Source organism: Oryzias latipes, chromosome 16 (assembly GCF_053564925.1).
Source record: "Oryzias latipes strain Hd-rR chromosome 16, Olatipes_Hd-rR_3.1".
NCBI classification, from domain to species: domain Eukaryota; kingdom Metazoa; phylum Chordata; class Actinopteri; order Beloniformes; family Adrianichthyidae; genus Oryzias; species Oryzias latipes.
The window spans coordinates 22,397,409-22,416,073 of NC_136252.1; the positions used below are offsets into that span (position 1 = coordinate 22,397,409).

At 38.1% G+C, this 18,665-nt stretch overlaps 3 protein-coding genes across 6 annotated transcripts; 2 read left to right on the forward strand and 1 right to left on the reverse strand.

The window, feature by feature from the left end:
- Window positions 1-608: 608 nt before the first annotated feature.
- Window positions 609-2,833, reverse strand: ndufa3 (NADH:ubiquinone oxidoreductase subunit A3). The gene is made up of 4 exons (XM_023963822.2): window positions 2,703-2,833; window positions 2,374-2,448; window positions 901-978; window positions 609-798 (listed from the first exon to the last, which is right to left on the reverse strand). Exons 1-4 carry the CDS (start codon window positions 2,707-2,709, stop codon window positions 722-724), a joined length of 237 nt encoding a protein of 78 aa, XP_023819590.1. The 5' UTR covers window positions 2,710-2,833; the 3' UTR covers window positions 609-721.
- On the forward strand, window positions 2,775-7,831 carry tfpt (TCF3 (E2A) fusion partner). Its single transcript, XM_004077927.4, has 7 exons — window positions 2,775-2,965; window positions 3,049-3,153; window positions 4,790-4,912; window positions 5,123-5,193; window positions 5,279-5,348; window positions 6,916-7,059; window positions 7,385-7,831. The coding sequence occupies exons 2-7, from the start codon at window positions 3,049-3,051 to the stop codon at window positions 7,460-7,462; spliced, it is 591 nt and encodes a 196-aa protein (XP_004077975.1). The 5' UTR covers window positions 2,775-2,965; the 3' UTR covers window positions 7,463-7,831.
- Window positions 7,832-8,092: 261 nt separating this feature from the next.
- cnot3a (CCR4-NOT transcription complex, subunit 3a) lies at window positions 8,093-18,642 on the forward strand. Of its 4 annotated transcripts, none has more exons than XM_023963820.2 (18): window positions 8,093-8,236; window positions 8,946-9,016; window positions 9,206-9,273; window positions 9,366-9,440; window positions 9,541-9,630; window positions 9,909-10,037; window positions 10,330-10,425; window positions 10,517-10,736; window positions 10,817-10,947; window positions 11,146-11,202; window positions 11,433-12,333; window positions 12,439-12,544; window positions 12,651-12,801; window positions 13,520-13,625; window positions 13,780-13,978; window positions 15,851-15,983; window positions 16,086-16,211; window positions 17,014-18,642. In XM_023963820.2, the coding sequence occupies exons 2-18, from the start codon at window positions 8,992-8,994 to the stop codon at window positions 17,110-17,112; spliced, it is 2,712 nt and encodes a 903-aa protein (XP_023819588.1). In that variant the 5' UTR covers window positions 8,093-8,236; window positions 8,946-8,991; the 3' UTR covers window positions 17,113-18,642. The 4 variants fall into 4 exon arrangements, with proteins under 4 accessions (XP_023819588.1, XP_078788837.1, XP_023819589.1 ...); XM_078932711.1 differs by having other exon boundaries at window positions 12,651-12,792; XM_023963821.2 differs by having other exon boundaries at window positions 8,206-8,379; window positions 12,651-12,792.
- Window positions 18,643-18,665: the final 23 nt, after the last annotated feature.

Here is an 18,665-nt window from a genome sequence, read left to right on the forward strand (position 1 = left end):
CACTGTCTAGTGGGTCTAGATGACCCAACTCCATATGTTAAAGTGCCTATAGGATAGCACAGTTACACCTCCTACTGTACAACTCCATTCTCGTGTTTTATTTAGCTTTTTTTTTTATATAAAAACAATTAAAAAAACAACTAAAATTACTCTTATTTTATATATTTACAATTTATCCTGGCACCAAAGTGAATCCCTGTAACAAACAGGTCTTTTACTCTGACTGGAAAAAGGAAATAAATCTATTTGAGTCTGATCAGGTTCTGCACAAGGTTACACAAATATTTTTAACATGAGCAATCAAGTCCACCCCCCCATCTAATTGGAATGTATTTACAATGTTTAATATTAAAATATAATTAAAAAACTATAAAGCTGCTTTTTTTTAAATTACAAACTCATTTGGTTATTGCTCTGTCACCTGAGATTATCTCTTTTTTCAAATAGTTTTTGTTGTCCTGAATTCTTTGCCTGTTTGAAGCTGAGTTTGAAACATCAAATGTAATTGATGCAGGAGAGAAAAAAGGCAAATATGACATTTTTGACAGTGTAAATATAAAATACTAGTCAGTAAAGTGAATTGCTTAATAAATTGGAGCAACACAAAGTAGAATTAAATAGTCTTTACTGTCAGACAATGACAATAAGGGAAACTATGCAAATATATGAACAGAAGCAAAACAGACAATGATTGGGAGACATGAAGTTATAAATTCTTGATCTAATCCAAATTTCGGCCTTTTGGCTCACATGGATGGGCTGGAACATCAGGCATGTTTCCATCGTCCCGGACAGGAACTGAAACGACAAATTAAAAAGAAGAGATTGACGCTTAGACATTCACATGGACAAGACATATTAGAACAGTTTAAACATTTGAGAGATAATGTTCATATTTACCTGGGTAATTGTATGGCATAGCTGCATTTAGCATGGCTGTATGTTTCGTTAAGGGGCTGACGAAGGGAAGTATAACGCCTGTGGATATACAAGATGACAACACCTAAATTATTGCCTTATAGAGGTCACTTTATTTAACAAACTCACAATAAGAACTGCCCAAACATAAATTTAGCAATAATTACTGCAAAACAATAACACATAAAATCCTCACTTAGATAAAGGTTTTGCAGAATTAAGTTGCTGATAAAAAAAAAAACTGCTGATACACTTTAAGAACAAAAGCAATACATCACAAACCTGAATTCTTGAATTTAGATTAACCTGAGACTTTATTCTAGGAGCGGACGAGGTGGAAATCCTGGCTACATTCAGCCTGAACTGTTTCACAAAGCCAGTAGATCTTGGGTTTGTTGCTACGACAACTTAGTTTGTGAACATTTACTGGTCAGGTGAAGGTTTACCTGAAGAAACTGAGATAAATTCTGACACCTGTGAGTCTGTAGGATCGTTTCTGCATTTATGACTGGATAACCACAGTAAATTCATTTAAATATTTTTTATTATAAATGTCTGTTTATTCGTTTTCATTGTATTTACACTTATCTTCATCGCCCAATATTTTAATGAGGAAGACTAGAAAACTGTAAACCTCCAAGTAGAATGATACTCTAATAAACTGCAAAGACTTCTAAATGCTATCAGTCTACATTTAATGAAGCACATTTTACAGCATCAAACTGTAGGCTTCAAGTCTCATAGTTCAAATATTTTTTCAAACAAATCACATTTATTGATATGACTATTAAAGTATTATACACAACAACAGACTTTGCAGAGAAATCTGGTACATTATCCAGTGTTTTGAAATTTTTTTTTTCAAAAACACAAATAAAAAAATCCTCAATCCCCACCTTTAAATTAAGATTTAATCTTGGATTAGGAATTAAACCTTCTCGGATAAAATCTTTAATCGGATTACGGTTTCCTCATTTTCATTTAATAATCAGGCTAGGTAAAGGTAACATAGATCAACGTTGATCTAAAACTAATAATAATAAAATAAATTCTCAGTTTAGCCAAATTCAGTTTCACAATAAATTAGGTCTGTTGAGCCTCCTTCTTCAAACAGGCCCCAAACAATGCATTAAGTAATGGAGATAAGATAGTGGAGCTGTAACATTGAGACAGTGGTGCCATAATAATAATATTATAATATTATATAATAATATAATATATACTAATAATAATTCAGAAATCAAAGCGCTAACGTCTATAGACTAGTTAAAAGTGAAATTAGAGTTTAAAGCACTACACAAAATGTAGTGGTCACTTCAGTTTGCCGCATTAATCCATCCACCGTATGATTTCTAGTATTTTCACGTCTTTAAATTAAACTAAAACGCAAAATTTTGAATTTCCCGTCTTCGTTTAGCTAAACAACATGGCCGTTCTGCTTTCTTTCTCTTTTACCTATCAGTCCGATTCCACAGGACACCAAGATAACAGGCTCTTTATTCCACGCATTTTTCAGGAAAGCTCCTATTCCTGCAGGAAAATCGTTTAAAAGAAAAAATATCAACACACAGACAGAAGTCACCTGCTAAGCTAGCAGCAGAAAACATTAGCAACACTTCCAAGGTCATTTTTTTCTTTTAATTTAAAATAGGGATTAAGGCGTCTCATACACCCTAATTGACATTAGCCACACATGCTAAGATAATATATATGTATTTATGTAACCTAAAAGTGGATATGATACTCATTTATGAAGTGGAAAGGCTAAGAGACGAAGTGAATACCTGCCATCTTGTTTGTTGTAGTTTATATGAAAGGATGCTCATGGGAAATGGAGTCACATTTCCGCCTATACGTATAATTCGGGCGCCAGTCGTACGTAAACACTGCGCATCGCATTCATCGCTACTTCGTGTTTCTATCCAATAAAAATGTAGTGAAATTTGTCATTTTAAACCTTTTTCAAAGGCAGTAAAGCAGAAGTAGAGGTTCCAGCTCGCACATCTGCAGATAAATCTGTTTTTTTTTTACCGACTCGTTTCGAAATGTAAGCTTGTGCGATGCTCCAAACATTCGTTGTTGGGTGGTATTAGCTTGTTTGCTTATCATCTTAGTTTGTGACTTCTCTAGATGATGGAGGATTTCTCTGGACTCGCCCTACCTCCTCTTTTTGGAGGAGGCCATATTCTGGAGGCAGAACTGGAACCCGGAGGAGTGGAGCTCGGATCGGGAGAGGTTCTGTACATCATGTTCACTATAAGACTGATGTAAACAAATGAAAATCCTGCAGTGATGAATGTTAAATCATAAAGTGTTTTTTTTTTTTATGGTCAGTGATGTTTCTGGCTGTGATCCTTGATGTCAACATTAAAAGATTCCACCAACTTAGCTTAAGCCTTTAGCCTCTTAAGCTTCCTACTGCAGCTGCAAGGTTTTATTGTGATTTAGCATGACAGTGTCTTTTTATGTGACAGCTATTTTGTTTGCAGGGAGATAAAGAACGCGCAATATGCTGACCTTAAGGCGGCATACATCCCTCGCTATGTCCTCACATAAAAAATAAAAAAAATCTACCAAACTAAGGAGTCCAGCCAGTTTGAGGTTTTGTGAGACAGTCACATGTTGTTTTAGAATAAAAAATCCTGATCATATTGAGTCATAGCTGCAGGTCTGCATTCACAATTCCTATTTTTCCTGGTTGATTAAGACTAGGGGTGTAACGATTAATTTCTAATCCCATAATTTTTGGTTGCTGATGAGATTCATGGTTGATAGTGGTCCATTTTGAACGTTCTGAATCAATCCAATTCACTGACCTGAAATCGATCCAGGACATCTTTAGCCAAAACTTCAACCAGTGTGACTCAGAGATAAATACCTGGATACTGAACAGTGCAGGTAAAGGTTTAACAAGAATTAATGGCAAATTCATTGTCATTTTAGTTTCATGAAGTTCCACCCGCTGTTGTTTTTCCACATCATAATAATAAAAACAAGATTAGAATATTATATCACACTGTATGCTCACATGTCTTTGCATGTGACCATACAGGGGACTTTTTACATTGTCGATATAATTAATTCATTTCATTTTTAAAACATTTTTATAACGGTATTGGTCAATTTGATTGACAACTTGCCACATAGATCAATCTGACTGTATTGTAGGATTGGATTTAATAATTAAGTCAATTAATTGTTACACCCCTCATCAAGACAGATCTGAAAGCTGCAGTATGGGCATATTTTGTGACTTGTGATTTGACTTCCTGAATCAGGCAGTCTTGTAATGAATTAGAGCCAGGTCAGTACATGAGGTATTTTGCTTGATGGTTTGTAACACTTGCATGCAACTCATAATTACCTCAAATATTAAGCAGCCCAACTTTACGGAGGAAATAAACACACTTTTAGTGGTTCCAAACTCTTTATTACTCATGTTTTTATTTAAAATATTTAATATCAAGATATCCTATATATTTTAGTGAATTTTTGTCATATTTGTGAATACAAGCTTGTCAAAACATTCTGCAGGTTACAACTGTGAGCTCTTTTTGTCCACTGATTGTTTTTTTTTTGTCTGATTGATTCCCTTTGTCTATTATGTTGACCTAAATTTTGATTTTTGTCTTTATTCAATTTGTTTAAAAAATGTTAATAATTAGAATACAATCTATATGATACCATTCTATAGATGGTAATAGCAATAATAAAACAAAACAAAAATAAATATGGAAAACATATTTTAAAAGAAGCTGGCAGAAGCTTCCCTGATTGAAGCCTTCCCCTTAAGAAAATAGAATATAATAGAATCCAAATCAAAGCAAAACAGAATCAAACATCACAGGATCCTGAAGTTTCTTTTCAACAGGTGGAGCTGGACACAGGAGGCAACGAGTTGATTGACAACACAGCCCAAGAAGATGAAGAAAGAAGAGCTCTGGACAAAAGAAAATATCTGGCTTTGAACAGGAAATGCAAAGAAATTGAACAGGTGTGCGTTGGTTTGTGTTCTGTGTGTGCCCCAGAGCCCGCTTTTTAGAGGGGTATCCTGGGAGATAGCAGGATGTTATTGCTTCCCCTTTAACATCTTTTAATACCTGATTGGACATTTTTATAAATATAAAATGCCCATAAATTTTATCCTCCTTTACCTAGAAAATACATTTTTATTTCTACTATTTTGACCACGTGTCACGTTCAGGTAAACCAGAGGATCCTTGGTCGCCTTCACCTAGTGCAAAGAATTACACGGCGTCTAAAGAAAGAAAGATGGTACAAAGCTTTTCATTTTCACTGCTAAATGTGTTTTTATTTATAAGATATTTTTTTCAACTGACCTCTGTGTTAATCTCTGCAGGTTTCTTATGAAGACTTTGGATGCTCATGGCGATGATTACAGAAACGCTCAACTGACTATATTGCTTGAGGTAAGCAGAAAGGAAACACCATTCCATAAAAGGTTAAATGTTTGGGAATTTGATAAAAAATGGTTTCATATTTACATTGTATGTTTATAGTTTCAGAGGTTTGTGTTATATGTTTTGGGTGATAATTTGTTTTCGCTCTGTCCACTTCTCCTCACCTCCAAACATACCAACACAAAAAGACTACAGATTTAAATGTAAAACTACTTTCTGCAGCAAAAACTACGGTAATTAAAATAAATATGCAGTCGTCTAAGTCCACTTTAAAACTAACAATAATGTTCATTGGTTCTGAGTTGGATTTGATAGCATAGCTTGTACAATGTAAAGCACATGCCCTTCAATATGTTTTCAATTGACTTTGTGAGTAACTGTGTTTGTTTCATGAGCACACATATAAAGTTGTGAATAGGGTTACCCCTGACACCGTCTTGCTTCCATTGCTGTGCTGTGCCGTGTTGACAAAGGGGAGGTTCGCACATATCCTGACATCAAACCAAGGTCATGTTGACATACAGATACCCGCAACAACCTAAACCGCCCTCTCCACACAACAGCAGACAATCTAAACAGGATTCTAAATGACAGTTTTCAGTGAATACTGGTCCGGCGGTTGCATCGGAATAATATGTACAAAATCAGTTTGTGTCCTCTTTGATAGAAAAGAAACAAAACAGCTTGTCAACCCCACCCTGTACTTTGGAGTAGGTCACCACAACAGTGGTTTGAGCGTTTAATCTATGACACAAGATTTCTAAACTTATTTACTCTCTTTTCTTTTCTTTTTTTTTTTTTTTGGCAGTATATCCACAGTTAACAACCGGATATGTAATTTTAGGTTAACCTTATTTTTTAGCAGATGGCTCTAGATGGTCATGTGATTTTATATTGGATAAAAATGCATAAGAAAAAAAAAAAAAAAAGAATAAAAATGTCCTCAATTTTTTTTTATTTTACTTCCATATTTTATTTTATTTTTGGGGCCGGTTTAGCTCGTGCTGCTTTGCGGCGCCTTCCGTCCGTGAAACCAGGGTTCGAATCTGGGCTGCTCCCTATTCCCTTCTCTGCTGCTGTGCCGGTCCCAAGCCCGGTTGGATTAAGAGGGTTGCGTCAGGAAGGGCATCCGGCGTAAAAACGTTTCCAAGTTAACCATGTGACTCATCCTCGGGGGAGGGTTGTTTTGCTGTGGCGACCCATGATGGGAGAAGCCGAAAGTGAAAGAAAAAGATTTTATTTTATTTTCTGTTTTTATATATTTTTAATTAGTATAAAACATGAGCGGGGTCTGAAAATGGCTAATAAAACCAACACAGTAAGGTTTTTTCACATTTGCTAACTGATATCTTTGGTTGGTATTATGCTTTGAACTACATAGTAGACGGTTCTGATGTGGCACAAGAATGTTTTGCCAAAAATATTTCCTGTTGGTAAAAAAAACAACTTCTTGTTCTAAAAAAAATACTTACTTACTAAAATACTTTCTATTGAAACTTTCTCAAGCAAACCATTTTGTGTAATGTTTCTATTTAAAACTCTTTTTTTTTTTTTTTTTTACAAAAAATTCCTCCAGGATGAGCCCGGAACACAGTTAGACCCTGATGATGGGGGGGAGGAGGAAAAATTTAACGGAGTGTCTACAGGAGAGAGTCATGGAGCTGGACCAAGAAAGAAGAGGCACAAGATTCAGGCGCAAGAAAGAGATAAAGACCAACAAGTGAGCAAAGAATGTGGTTTCTTTTGGTCAATGAACCACTGGATTCAAAACATAAGAGAGTATACCCCTTAATGAGTCCTTGTGCAACTAAAAGAGTATTACATTTTTACTCAATCATACAACCAGAAGTATTACACAGAATGAAAAGAGATTTATGGTGAATTGTGGTAACAATTATAAATGGATTTCCTGGGAACAACTCAGATTATACAACAGCAGGGAGAATATACTTGAGTGATGATTAAAGAATTATAGAATGCTTTTATCATTTGAACTTGTTGTTCCTTTTTATTATATATTGATGATTTTCTTTTTATTTTATCAGATTGAACCAGCAGAAATATCCGGATATGCAGAGCCACAGTTTGGAGAAATGCCGAGCCCAGCCTCCCTGACTCACTGATCTGCATCCTGGGATTGGCGACAACTATGACAATTATAATAACAATGATGGGGGTCCAGTTATGCTTCATTCATTTGGGCTTTGCACTATTATAAAGATGGAAAAATGTTTGATTTCAGGTTTAGTTTATACAGACAGAAATATGTTTTATACGTACAATTTTTGTCCTTTATATTATTTGTGAAAAAATGATGACAAGTAATTATGACTAGTGTGAAAAAGTAAAAACCCAGGTATGTTGACAATAGTAGAGACTTAAAATGAATATCATTTGGTATTCTTATTGATTTTGAAATTTATCACAATGACGTTCTTCATACTTCTTTTGTGACCATTTTTTGTATTTATTAATAAATATTTTTATTTGGATCCTTATGTTTACAAGGCAGCTTTAAAACAAAAATACTTGTTTGATCCCCTCCTATTTTAGGTTTCTCTAAAACTTTTATATGAACATACAAATTGGTAATTTCTAGCAGAAACAAAATTTGCTGAGATGCGTTTACTTGTCAGAATTCGGGAGGGAAAATGCCATGTCAAATTTAAACAAATATCCAGTGAAACTTCCAGATTTCTTGTTTAAATGCAGAAATGTGTCTCGCATAAAGCAGACTAAGCGGTTGTGGCATTGTTGCCATTAGATGCAGTCATAATTCATCTGACTGCTGAGCCAATGGCTGATATCTGTTCCAGCGCGTTTCTGTCAGTAACTGGCGTGACTTTTGTCCAATCACATCGCTCGGAGCGGACGTGGGGCGGGACCAAAATGCAGAGGTGGGATCTTAGCTACCGTCCATCTTCAGCTACATTACAGTGAGCGAGCTTGTCGAAAAGAAAACACATTTGGGAAGTAAAGAAGACTTTTTGGAACTAGTTTTGCCTGTATTTGAAAAAGACATACGAAATACCTACCCTAGGTAATTGTGGTGTACAAGTATAAATCTAAGTTGGTCTTGTTGACCCAGTTTCCCTTTTTTCTAAATGGTTAGCTGGCTAGCTAAGCTGCTAGCAAGTCAGTTAGCCATATTAGCTAGCATATTGACGATTACTACTGGTTCTGTTATGTTTTCTTTTCCACTTTATTAAAGCTATTCTGGGCCCTAGAGTTATGATGCATGATTGTGAAATACACCCCTAAACGTGGTGTGGTGCGAATGTTTTGACACAGACTTGGGTTGCAACCGAGCGAAGTGGTCGAGCTAGCTCCAAGCTAACATTAACATTAGCTCACTAGCAGGCTGTTCTTGTTGATAACAATGTCGCTGATATTGTAATGCTAACAATATTTTGTAGTGTAGACAACAGGGATTAGTCAAAATATGCGTGGAAAGTTTAAAAACTGGAGCGATTGTGTTTTGTTAACTAATCAAATGGGGTTAATGTCAGTTAAGTGAGTTCAAGTTGGTTCCCTGGTGGGATAGTGATCTTTTTCTGATGATTGCAAACATAAATCAACATGTGGTCTTTTCGTTTCTTTACAAAGCTAACTTTTTGACAGACGGAATGTGGACATTGTCGTAATCAAAGCCATGGCTGACAAAAGAAAACTTCAAGGTAACACAGTTGTTGAAACTGTTCATGTTGCCCAGGATAAGCACAGTGGCATGCTCTCTAATTCGAGATCTCAACCACCAGTGCTGATATTATCTTTTTCCCAAAGATGTCACAGAATAATTGAATGTAATTATACATTGCTGATGCACGAATTTAAGCGATATTTGACCAAATTGTCTGACTCTGCAGGTGAGATCGATAGATGTTTAAAAAAAGTAGCTGAAGGTGTAGAACAGTTTGAAGATATTTGGCAAAAGGTAAGAAGCTGTTAACTCAAACTTTTAATGGAAGCTTGCATTATTGTCACAAAGCAGTACAACATTGTGTTTCGCTTGTTTGTGTTTTTCAGCTCCACAATGCAGCCAATGCAAACCAGAAGGAAAAATATGAGGCGGACCTCAAAAAAGAGATAAAAAAACTGCAGGTAAGACAACTTGTCTATTTTAATGAAACTGTTGACTAAAAGGTCTTATAAGAAGTTTATTACAAATGGATTGTCTAATCTTTTTTCTTTGTTCTTTCAGCGATTGAGAGATCAAATAAAAACATGGCTGGCCTCAAATGAGATCAAAGACAAAAGGCAGCTAGTTGAGAATCGCAAACTCATAGAGACGGTATGGTCATTTAAGTTTTTGAGACACAGTTTTGGTCAAAAACACTTTCTTACACACAACTACAGAATTATGAGTTAAGTTTCAATGCTTCAGGTGATTTGCTTAGAGCATTGACAACATTTGGTAATAAAACTAAATAAATGCAGTGGTGATTTTCCAATCGGCCACATACAGAACCACATGTTCTCAGTTAATTTACATTCATTGATATGTTCGTTATTACTAATTTATATACATGCATTCTGAATTTAAAACTGAGACTTGTCATCTTTCACCAGCAAATGGAGCGATTCAAAGTGGTGGAACGTGAAACAAAAACAAAAGCCTACTCTAAAGAAGGCTTGGGGCTCGCTCAGAAGGTGGATCCTGCACAGAGGGAGAAGGAGGAAACTGGACAATGGCTAACAGTAACGTTCACTTCCTTTTACAACTTTTATTTTGAAAAGCTCTAGTTTTGAGGTAAATTGTGGGGGAAAAAGGTTAAACCAGACCAAAGGAACTAAGTTAAAACAGTGGTATTTTAATAAACTACTTTGTCAGAAGAACAAACCACTGTCTACACAAAAAGTCAAGGTGCTCTTATTCTTTATGTAATTTTCTGGCAAAATGTGGGAAATATGCATCCATTGGTAACACTTTAATGTCACCTTCACGTTCATATACATTCAATTAATCTGTTTCTGTCTCCTCTGTCCATAGAATACAATAGACACTCTTAACATGCAGGTGGATCAGTTTGAAAGTGAGGTGGAATCTCTCTCAGTTCAAACACGAAAGAAGAAGGGGGATAAAGAAGTAAGTTCCTCCATTTCTGGGTTGCCTGCTACAACTGTCAATTCATTTTTTTGAAAATGACTTAAAGGCTCCTGTTCTATTTGTCTTTTAGAAGCAAGATCGAATTGATGAACTAAAGAGGTTGATTGAGAGACACAGATTTCACATTCGCATGTTGGAGACAATTTTACGAATGCTGGACAATGACTCCGTGCCTGTGGATGCAATCCAAAAAATCAAGGATGATGTGGAATACTACATAGATTCCTCCCAAGATCCAGACTTTGAAGAAAATGAATTCTTGTATGATGACTTGGACCTGGAAGACATCCGTAAGTAACGCATGGAAATTTCCGGTATGTTTTCATTTGTTTAAGACACGCCACCTAATGACCACAGTTTCTCCTTGTAGCCGCAGCATTAGTCGCAACATCTCCTTCTGGTCAGGGCAATGAAGATGAGATGTACCTGCACTCTAGCAGCACTCCCACCTCTACCACCTCTTCTTCACCCATCCCGCCATCCCCGGCTACTTGCACTACTGTAAGTTCAAGTTTCGTACATTTAAAACTGAATTCAATGTGTTACAGGGATGCTGGGGAGACCTTTCTCAATTGTACACATCTCAAATATATATTTAGCTAACCATTATATATTCCACCCTGTGTTTAATCCATTTTCTAATCTGTTGTTGCAACATTTCAAAAGTGGATTGTTTTATCAAATTATCTGCTCCTATAGGAGAACTCGGAAGACGATAAGAAAAGGGGACGGTCGACAGACAGTGAAGTTAGTCAGGTGAGAGGCTCTCCTGAACAGTGTACTCTTCCCCCCTGGTCCTGGAGCATCACGGTGCCTTTCAGGCTCTGTTGGATCATGATTGGAGACTTCTGGTGGTGTTAGTTCCATTTCCTGCCCATTCTGGGCTCTATGATGACAATATATTTCTGTCATACACTGTTTGCCTTTGGAGATGTTGTTTTGCACTGTTTAAATGAGATATTTTTTGCTGGTGCTTTCAATTTCAGTCACCTGTGAAGAACGGCGCCCCATCCTTACTATCATCCTTTTCTTCTTCGACAACCTCTGGGTCCTCTTCATCTTCCTCCCTTGTGTCCATGGCGAGTGTGGTTGGAGGCATTACCACAGTTCCCACGAGCAGCAGTCTAATAGGCAGCTTCAGCAGTGCAGTGCAGCAGCATCAGCATCAGTTGACACAGCAGCAGCAACAATCTCAATCCTTAAGCCAGTCACAACAGCAGCAGCAGCAATCTCAGACAAAACCTTCTATCCCTTCAAACAACACCCCAAGCCCGCCCAACAACCCCCTTATCCCAATGTCCACTGCACCCTCTCTACCAACACCCAGCACACTCAGCTCATCAGCTCCCACTTCTCAGTCCACAGCCGGGCCTACAACCACATCCAGTTTGGGACTTGGACTGGGGTTGGATTTAAGAAAAGGGACCAGCAGTGCCAACCAAATGTCAAGTTTAGGCTTGGGTGGCCATCCTACTCCTTTAAGCACGATGGCTGGCTTAATTTCTGGGTCCACACTTGCCCCTTATGCTCAGGCAGCAGCATCAGGGGGCTTGGGTCTGAGCAGCACCACTCAGTCCAGTAATTCAGTGGAGAGCAGCACTTCTATCTCCACTTCTGGCTCCAGTGGAGTCACCACAAATGGGGCTGGGACAGGGCTCGGTCTGTCGTGTCCCAGCTCATCCCATAACTCTATGAGTGGGAGTATTCTGGGTCTAGTTTCCGGGCAGGGTGTGACCTCTGGTGCCTCTCAGGTGCCCCCAAGCTCTGCCAGCTCTACTACTGGAGCTGTGAGCATGTTGGGAGGAAATGGAGGAAACGTTGGAGTAGTTGGAATGAACGCCGCTCCTGCTAGACCACCAAGTGGACTCAAGCAAAATGGAAGCACAAGTGAGTTGATGTGACTGCTTTGTGTGATTTTTTTTTTCTCCATTTTTTCTTCATTTTTCTTTATTTAAAGATGTTTTCGTACCCCTTCCTCTCACCTACTCTCAGGTTACAGTGCTGTTGTGGCCGAGAGCTCCACAGAATCGGCTCTAAGCACACCCAGCCAGTCACAAAACAGCCAACCCTCATCTCTCAGTTCTTCAACCAGTCAGCCGTAAGTCATTTGCACAAAAAAAAAAACAAATTAATCAGACTTAACCCTTAAAAGTTGTGATTTAATTTGTCAATCATGTTCCCTTGTTGTATTGTGTTTGACACAGTATGGACAATGGTCCCAGCTTAATCAGCTCCATAACCCTGCCTCCCAGCTCTCCGTCCCCCTCGTTCTCAGATGGTACACCTGGTGGAGGCAGTCTCCTCAATGGGCCTCACTCCTATACACAGGCCTCAGAGGGTCTCAAGGTGAGCCAAGTGAGCAAGATTCAATTCTCTTTGTACTTATAACCATGTGTAGCAACAGCCTCTTAATGGGAAATATTTCATTGACATTAGCCAGACTAATTAAAAGTCGTTTTCACTAAATGTTCCACTGAGCCTCTCTCAGTCAGTGGTTGGTGGTGAGGATGCTAACCGGTGGCCCACCATGTCTGAAAGGTAAACACAGGTGAGGCTCATTAGGTAGTTAACGATGCCTCAGTCCCTGTAATCGCCCTCATCAGCCACTGCAGTGAGCAAGGCCTGAATGAAACATGGATCCTTTGAGTAGCCACAAAAAACTCAATCCAGTAATGTTTCATGATAACACATCTGCATTTCCTCCTGTGAACGTTTTTATCCATTGATATTTTCCCCCTTTTAATTACAATTGTAATTTCTCTGGCATCTGTAGTTGTTCAAAGAAGTTTAAAAAAATGAAACTGAAAAAGGATTGTCTTAATGTAAGCTCACAAAAGGAAAAGAAGTTGTAGACATAGAATAATAAGCTGTTTAAAAACATCAAAAAGTCCAGTCAGCTGATTGTTGACCAGATTTGTAAACAGGAAACACTGAGCTGTGACATACCAACAGAAGTGTGAACACCAACTGCTTGTCATGTCATCTTTAATATGATAATATTGTCACACTTTCCTCTTGCAGATGTTTGTGTTTTTAGTGTTTTCACATTAGCTCCATGTCAATCTCTCCTCAGGCATCTGAGCCTCTCAGTTCTCTGAAAGCCATGGCTGAGAGGGCAGCTCTGGGATCAGGCCTGGAGGAGATTCCCAACCTGCATCTGACGGACAGAAGTCGGAACGGTCAGGAGTTTTTTCTTTCTTTAACTCGTGTTTTCTTCTGTAAAATGTCGAAAGAAAAATGTTGTTTTACACATATAAAAAAATGTTAACTCCATACATCATCTGGGCCTAAATTAAGTTGTCTTTCTTCTTCTTCTTTCTCTTTTTGCTGTAGATATTTTCTCTAGTTCATCTGCAGCTCCTGGTACACCCTCCACCCCTCAGTCATCTGTGTCAGAGGTCAGCATTCCCCCGTCACTAGGGGTCTGTCCTTTGGGTCCAACCCCTCTGCCAAAAGACCAGCTCTACCAACAGGCGATGCAAGAGGCTGCGTGGACGCACATGCCACACCCCTCAGACTCTGAAAGGATCAGGTAAGGCGCCGACAGCCAGCAACCACCCAAGTCGCATGACAAGAGGGAAACTCTTTATCAAAAGTGTCATTAACTGTCATCAGAGATCCAGCTTTCACTTTAAATTCTTGTTTTTGATCAGAGGTGAAAATCTGGTTGAGCGATTGTCAGATGGCAGAAAGCCAAACTCAGACAACTCCTCTTTCTTGAATTGTGAACATAGTACAATTCTTTTTTTCTGATGTATTGGTGGCTTTTAAAGTCACACTATGTTTTTTTTTTTTGCTGAGTTTCACAAACTTAATACTACAGGATTTTTTTACCTTACCACCCAAACATTGATTTTTTCTTTTAGGGTTGTTTTTTAGGTGCTATGTAAACATCTGTTCTTTGGGCATAATTATTTTATAGCAAAGGAAGGCCAGTCTTGCGTAGCTAATAATTGCAGCTTGGAGTTGTCATCAATACTTTCAGCTTCAGTGCCAATAGTTTACTTTAGTGAAAACTCAAAACGCTTCACTTACTACTTAGCACACTATAAAAGACGTTTGCTGGGTTTTTTTTCGGGGTGTCCGAATTTACGATTCCATACAGAAACCAGATTTGCAATTCCTTAAAGAAATTGCGTCTGATTACTGAAAGCAATGTTGTTTTTAAACATTTTGAAGCTGCTAGTATTAAAGAGCTTCCATGCAACGTGCACATCAGGTTTCATTGTTTTAGGTCAAACAGTTTTAGAAATATGAGAGAAAACACATTGGCATCATTGTTGTTATGCCAAGTTATCTTAAATTGAGAAAGTAACTCTTTAAAAGTTGGTGAGGTTATGTTGATTATAGGTGCTGCAGGGTTGCCAAGTTAACAACCACTCCTTTCTAATTTGCATTAGTTGTTCTAATGTATGCAAAATGGGTGGTCCCAGTGGATTTGTGATGGTCCAAATAGGGTTATATCCAGAAATATGCAAGGATTGGTCAAAGTATGTGGCATAGGAGTCAAAGAAGTGCTCTGCGAAAGATCGTGGATTGTGAAAAAAATCTAGTTAGGTGTAGATGGCTGATCCATATTTTGCATTTTTCTTCCATAGAAGGAATCAAAGGGTAATATAAGCGTGTTCCTATAATTATTGCTCTGGGAGATTAAGGCCCAAATGCGTTTGTGCTACAGGTTATCTCCAGGTGGCGCAATAGAGCCACAATTAATATAGCATGGATTGAATATTCTGAAGTAATTGCACATTAGGTTTCATACCAATAGCTATATTACTTTTTGTGATAAAGGTCTTCAAATTTGGGTGTCATTCATCTCCTATGACAAAAATAATTAATATATATATATATATATATATATATATATATATATATATATATATATATATAGGGAGCGGAAAACTGGTTTTACGAAAAACCGTGAATTGGGAAGTGGGCGGTGCTATTTTCAAAAAGGTTTTTCTAGCATCCGAGGAGTAAGAGGAAAAATATTTTTTCACTATTACTTACTACGTAGGAGGAGATTAAAGCGTAAACACATTTTGTATCACATCTGACTTTATTATAGCTTGGGGAGAAAATTCTAAAGACCTGGACTCTTTCTTTATGCTCCAAAGTCCTCTTTCACAAACAAAATGAGCTTTAACATTCAGAAAACCAAGGCCCCAGAATAAAAAAGAGGAAATCAGCAGCATCCAGGCTGGTAAGGTCCAGTGTAGTTTCCCATGTCAGAGTTGTTGGTTCTCCGTTTCATCTGATTCTAAGTCAGGGCAGCCATCTAGTTGGAAAAAATCTTCTTTTTTTAGTACTTAGGGACTTAGTTGCTGAAGACATGAGTTATCTTTTATGTAAAAATAAGTTTGTGTTATTTGATGTGTTGATCGTTGTTGTCTGTTTGTTAAAGGCAATACCTTATGAGGAATCCATGCCCCACTTTGCCATACCACCATCAGGTACCTCCTCATCACTCTGACTCCATAGAGTTCTACCAGAGACTGTCCACAGAAACTCTCTTCTTCATTTTCTATTACTTGGAGGTAATCACACACCTCTTCACTTAGCTGTTTTCCCCCCCATGTTCCTTTTTGTTTGTTTTTTGCAATTGCTGAACTCAATGGATTCATTTACTTTTTTTTTAGGGAACCAAGGCTCAGTATCTGTCTGCCAAGGCTCTGAAGAAGCAGTCATGGAGATTTCACACAAAGTACATGATGTGGTTCCAGAGGCACGAGGAGCCCAAGACTATCACTGATGAGTTTGAGCAGGTGCAACTTCTTTCATTTCCAGTTGTATTGAAGCTCCGGTTCAGTGCTGTTACACAAGTACAACATGGATTCTAATAGGAACCACTGTTGTCAATTAAAAAGATATAAAGTGTCTCAGATCTTCCTAAAATCTCCACTCTGTGTTTATGTTGATATATATATATAAAATTACTCACGGCTTGGGCTTTCTGCCAGATGATCAGTTCTGGGCTTCCTGATCAGCAGTAGATTTGAAAGGTTTTTGGGTCTCGCACGATGAAGCAGCAGTTCCTTTAAAAAACATTTCTAAATGTGACTGGAAGCCAGTTTAAGGTTCTGTGAACAGGAGTGATATGGTGGGTTTAAATCTAGCTGCAGTGTTTTAAATGTTCACGTTCACTCGACCTTAGTCTTCAGTAAAACAGGAGCTTCCTGCTTGAAAGACCCAATCCCATGGAAAGTGTTTTTGGTGGTTTTAACATGTTCTTGTGGCATTTTTCTCACGATGGAGGACATAAATTAAGAAAATTAAGCTTAAAATTGCATTTCTGAGTACTTGAGTATATACTTCCCTGAGTATAAAAGGGAAGGAGGGGCGGGGTTCCTCCATGGTAAAACTGGTGAAGAAAATTCACCTCCACTTGGAGTTGGATCTGTAATAAACTACTGCTGCTCTGCAGAAACTATGTCCTAGAAAAATACACATTTTTTGACCTCTGGAACTCTTTGAAAACAGATGAAAAGATGATCGGAGTCGGACTGGAACGTGTCGTTTTCTGCTGCAGTCCAATAATAGTTTGTGCTCACTCCTCTGTAATTCCAGGGCACTTACATTTACTTCGACTATGAAAAATGGGGCCAGAGGAAAAAGGAAGGATTCACCTTTGAGTACAGGTACCTTGAAGACCGAGACCTGCAGTGACGCACAGAGGGACGCAAAAAGGACAAAGACAAAACATGCTGCTGTTGACATTCCGAGACTGAACTCCAAACTGTGGATAGAGATTGTGATGTGTAGTAGAAATCCTCTCCTGACACGGAGACCGGTGTCTGTATAGGCTGCATCTCAGCACGTAGCCCTTTCTCCTCGTGTCGTGCTTTGCCTTTGAGGAAGCAGACCCTATGGGTCTGATCAAATGCACTGTGCTGCATGAGCTGGGAGGGCTCTCCTTGAAGATCTGCATTTGTGCCTGTCTGTGCGCACACTCAGTATGTGGCATTAGGAAAGCCTACCCCATGCATGTTTCTCATGTTTTGTTTTGTTTTTCTTCCGTTTGAACATGTTTCTCTGTGTCACCCACCTAAAAATGACTTGACACACAAACACAGAAAAAAACAACAACCAACCCTTGGATTTAATTGTCAAACTGCCCATCTTGTATTTACTGTAATTTGGTGGATTAGAATGGGGATGTACAGTGGACATTTAGTTAAGGTGTGTAGGAATGGCTTCTTTTAAGACCCTACAATGCCTGTTGAATATGGTCACTATTGAAGATATAGTGAGTTATCAATAGTTTTATTGATATTGTCTTGGTCGATTCAAAGATGATTGAGAGTGACCACAGGGCCTCTCCCTGTGACAGGGAAAGAGTCCTTATTGGACATGGATTAAATTGCTATGCAATTGAACTGGTCTCTGACTCCCTCTCTTTGCTAATAGAAGGTTTTTAACGTAACCAATTAAATAAGAACATGTCATTAAAACTCATGCTGGTGCACACTTGATCAATTTGTAAATTAGAGCGGTAGGATTTGAGACATTTCTCTACTTCCTGTTGTGCTCTTTGAGGATTATCATCCTCAATGCTCAAAGAGCAGAAAGTGTAGTGAATGTAGCTTTTCTCCAGATCACCTTAACCACACACACCATTGAGAAATACATTGAAATTTAGATGGGGCAGCTTCCCATGTTTTATTCCTGTTACCTTTACCACAATATTTAAGCAAAACAATTACATGAATGTACACTGATGCATCTGTTTACAGATTATTCAAGTTTTGGTGGTTTATAATACACAGTCAAGTAAGACATGTCTAATCTGCTGTGGCTGTTCGTAGGTTACCCAGGGAAACCAGAATGACTGAATCTGGTTTAAAAAAAAAAAAAGTGGCTCCTTTTCTCTGCAATTTGAACAGTCGGTGTTCCCCTTTCCCCTTTATTTAAGCAGCTATGAAAACTTTAAGATATGTACTGCAATTGATGTGATTTTTCAGAAAATTTTGGGGGGGGGGAAGGAAAAAATAAAATGCATTGAAGGGTTTAAGATCTGCCTTTTATACATTTCATTTTGGGGGGGTTTAAGTGTTTTCACAAAGTGAAGAAAATCCTAAATTACATTTAGGATTGACATTATTTGTCCCTCATCTCAGTTTCTGCATGGGCAATGTCCTAACATGGGGTTATGAAAGGATTGTAACATTTCAATAAATACTTCTATGAAATTAGAAACTGTTGTGATGTCCAAAGCCCGG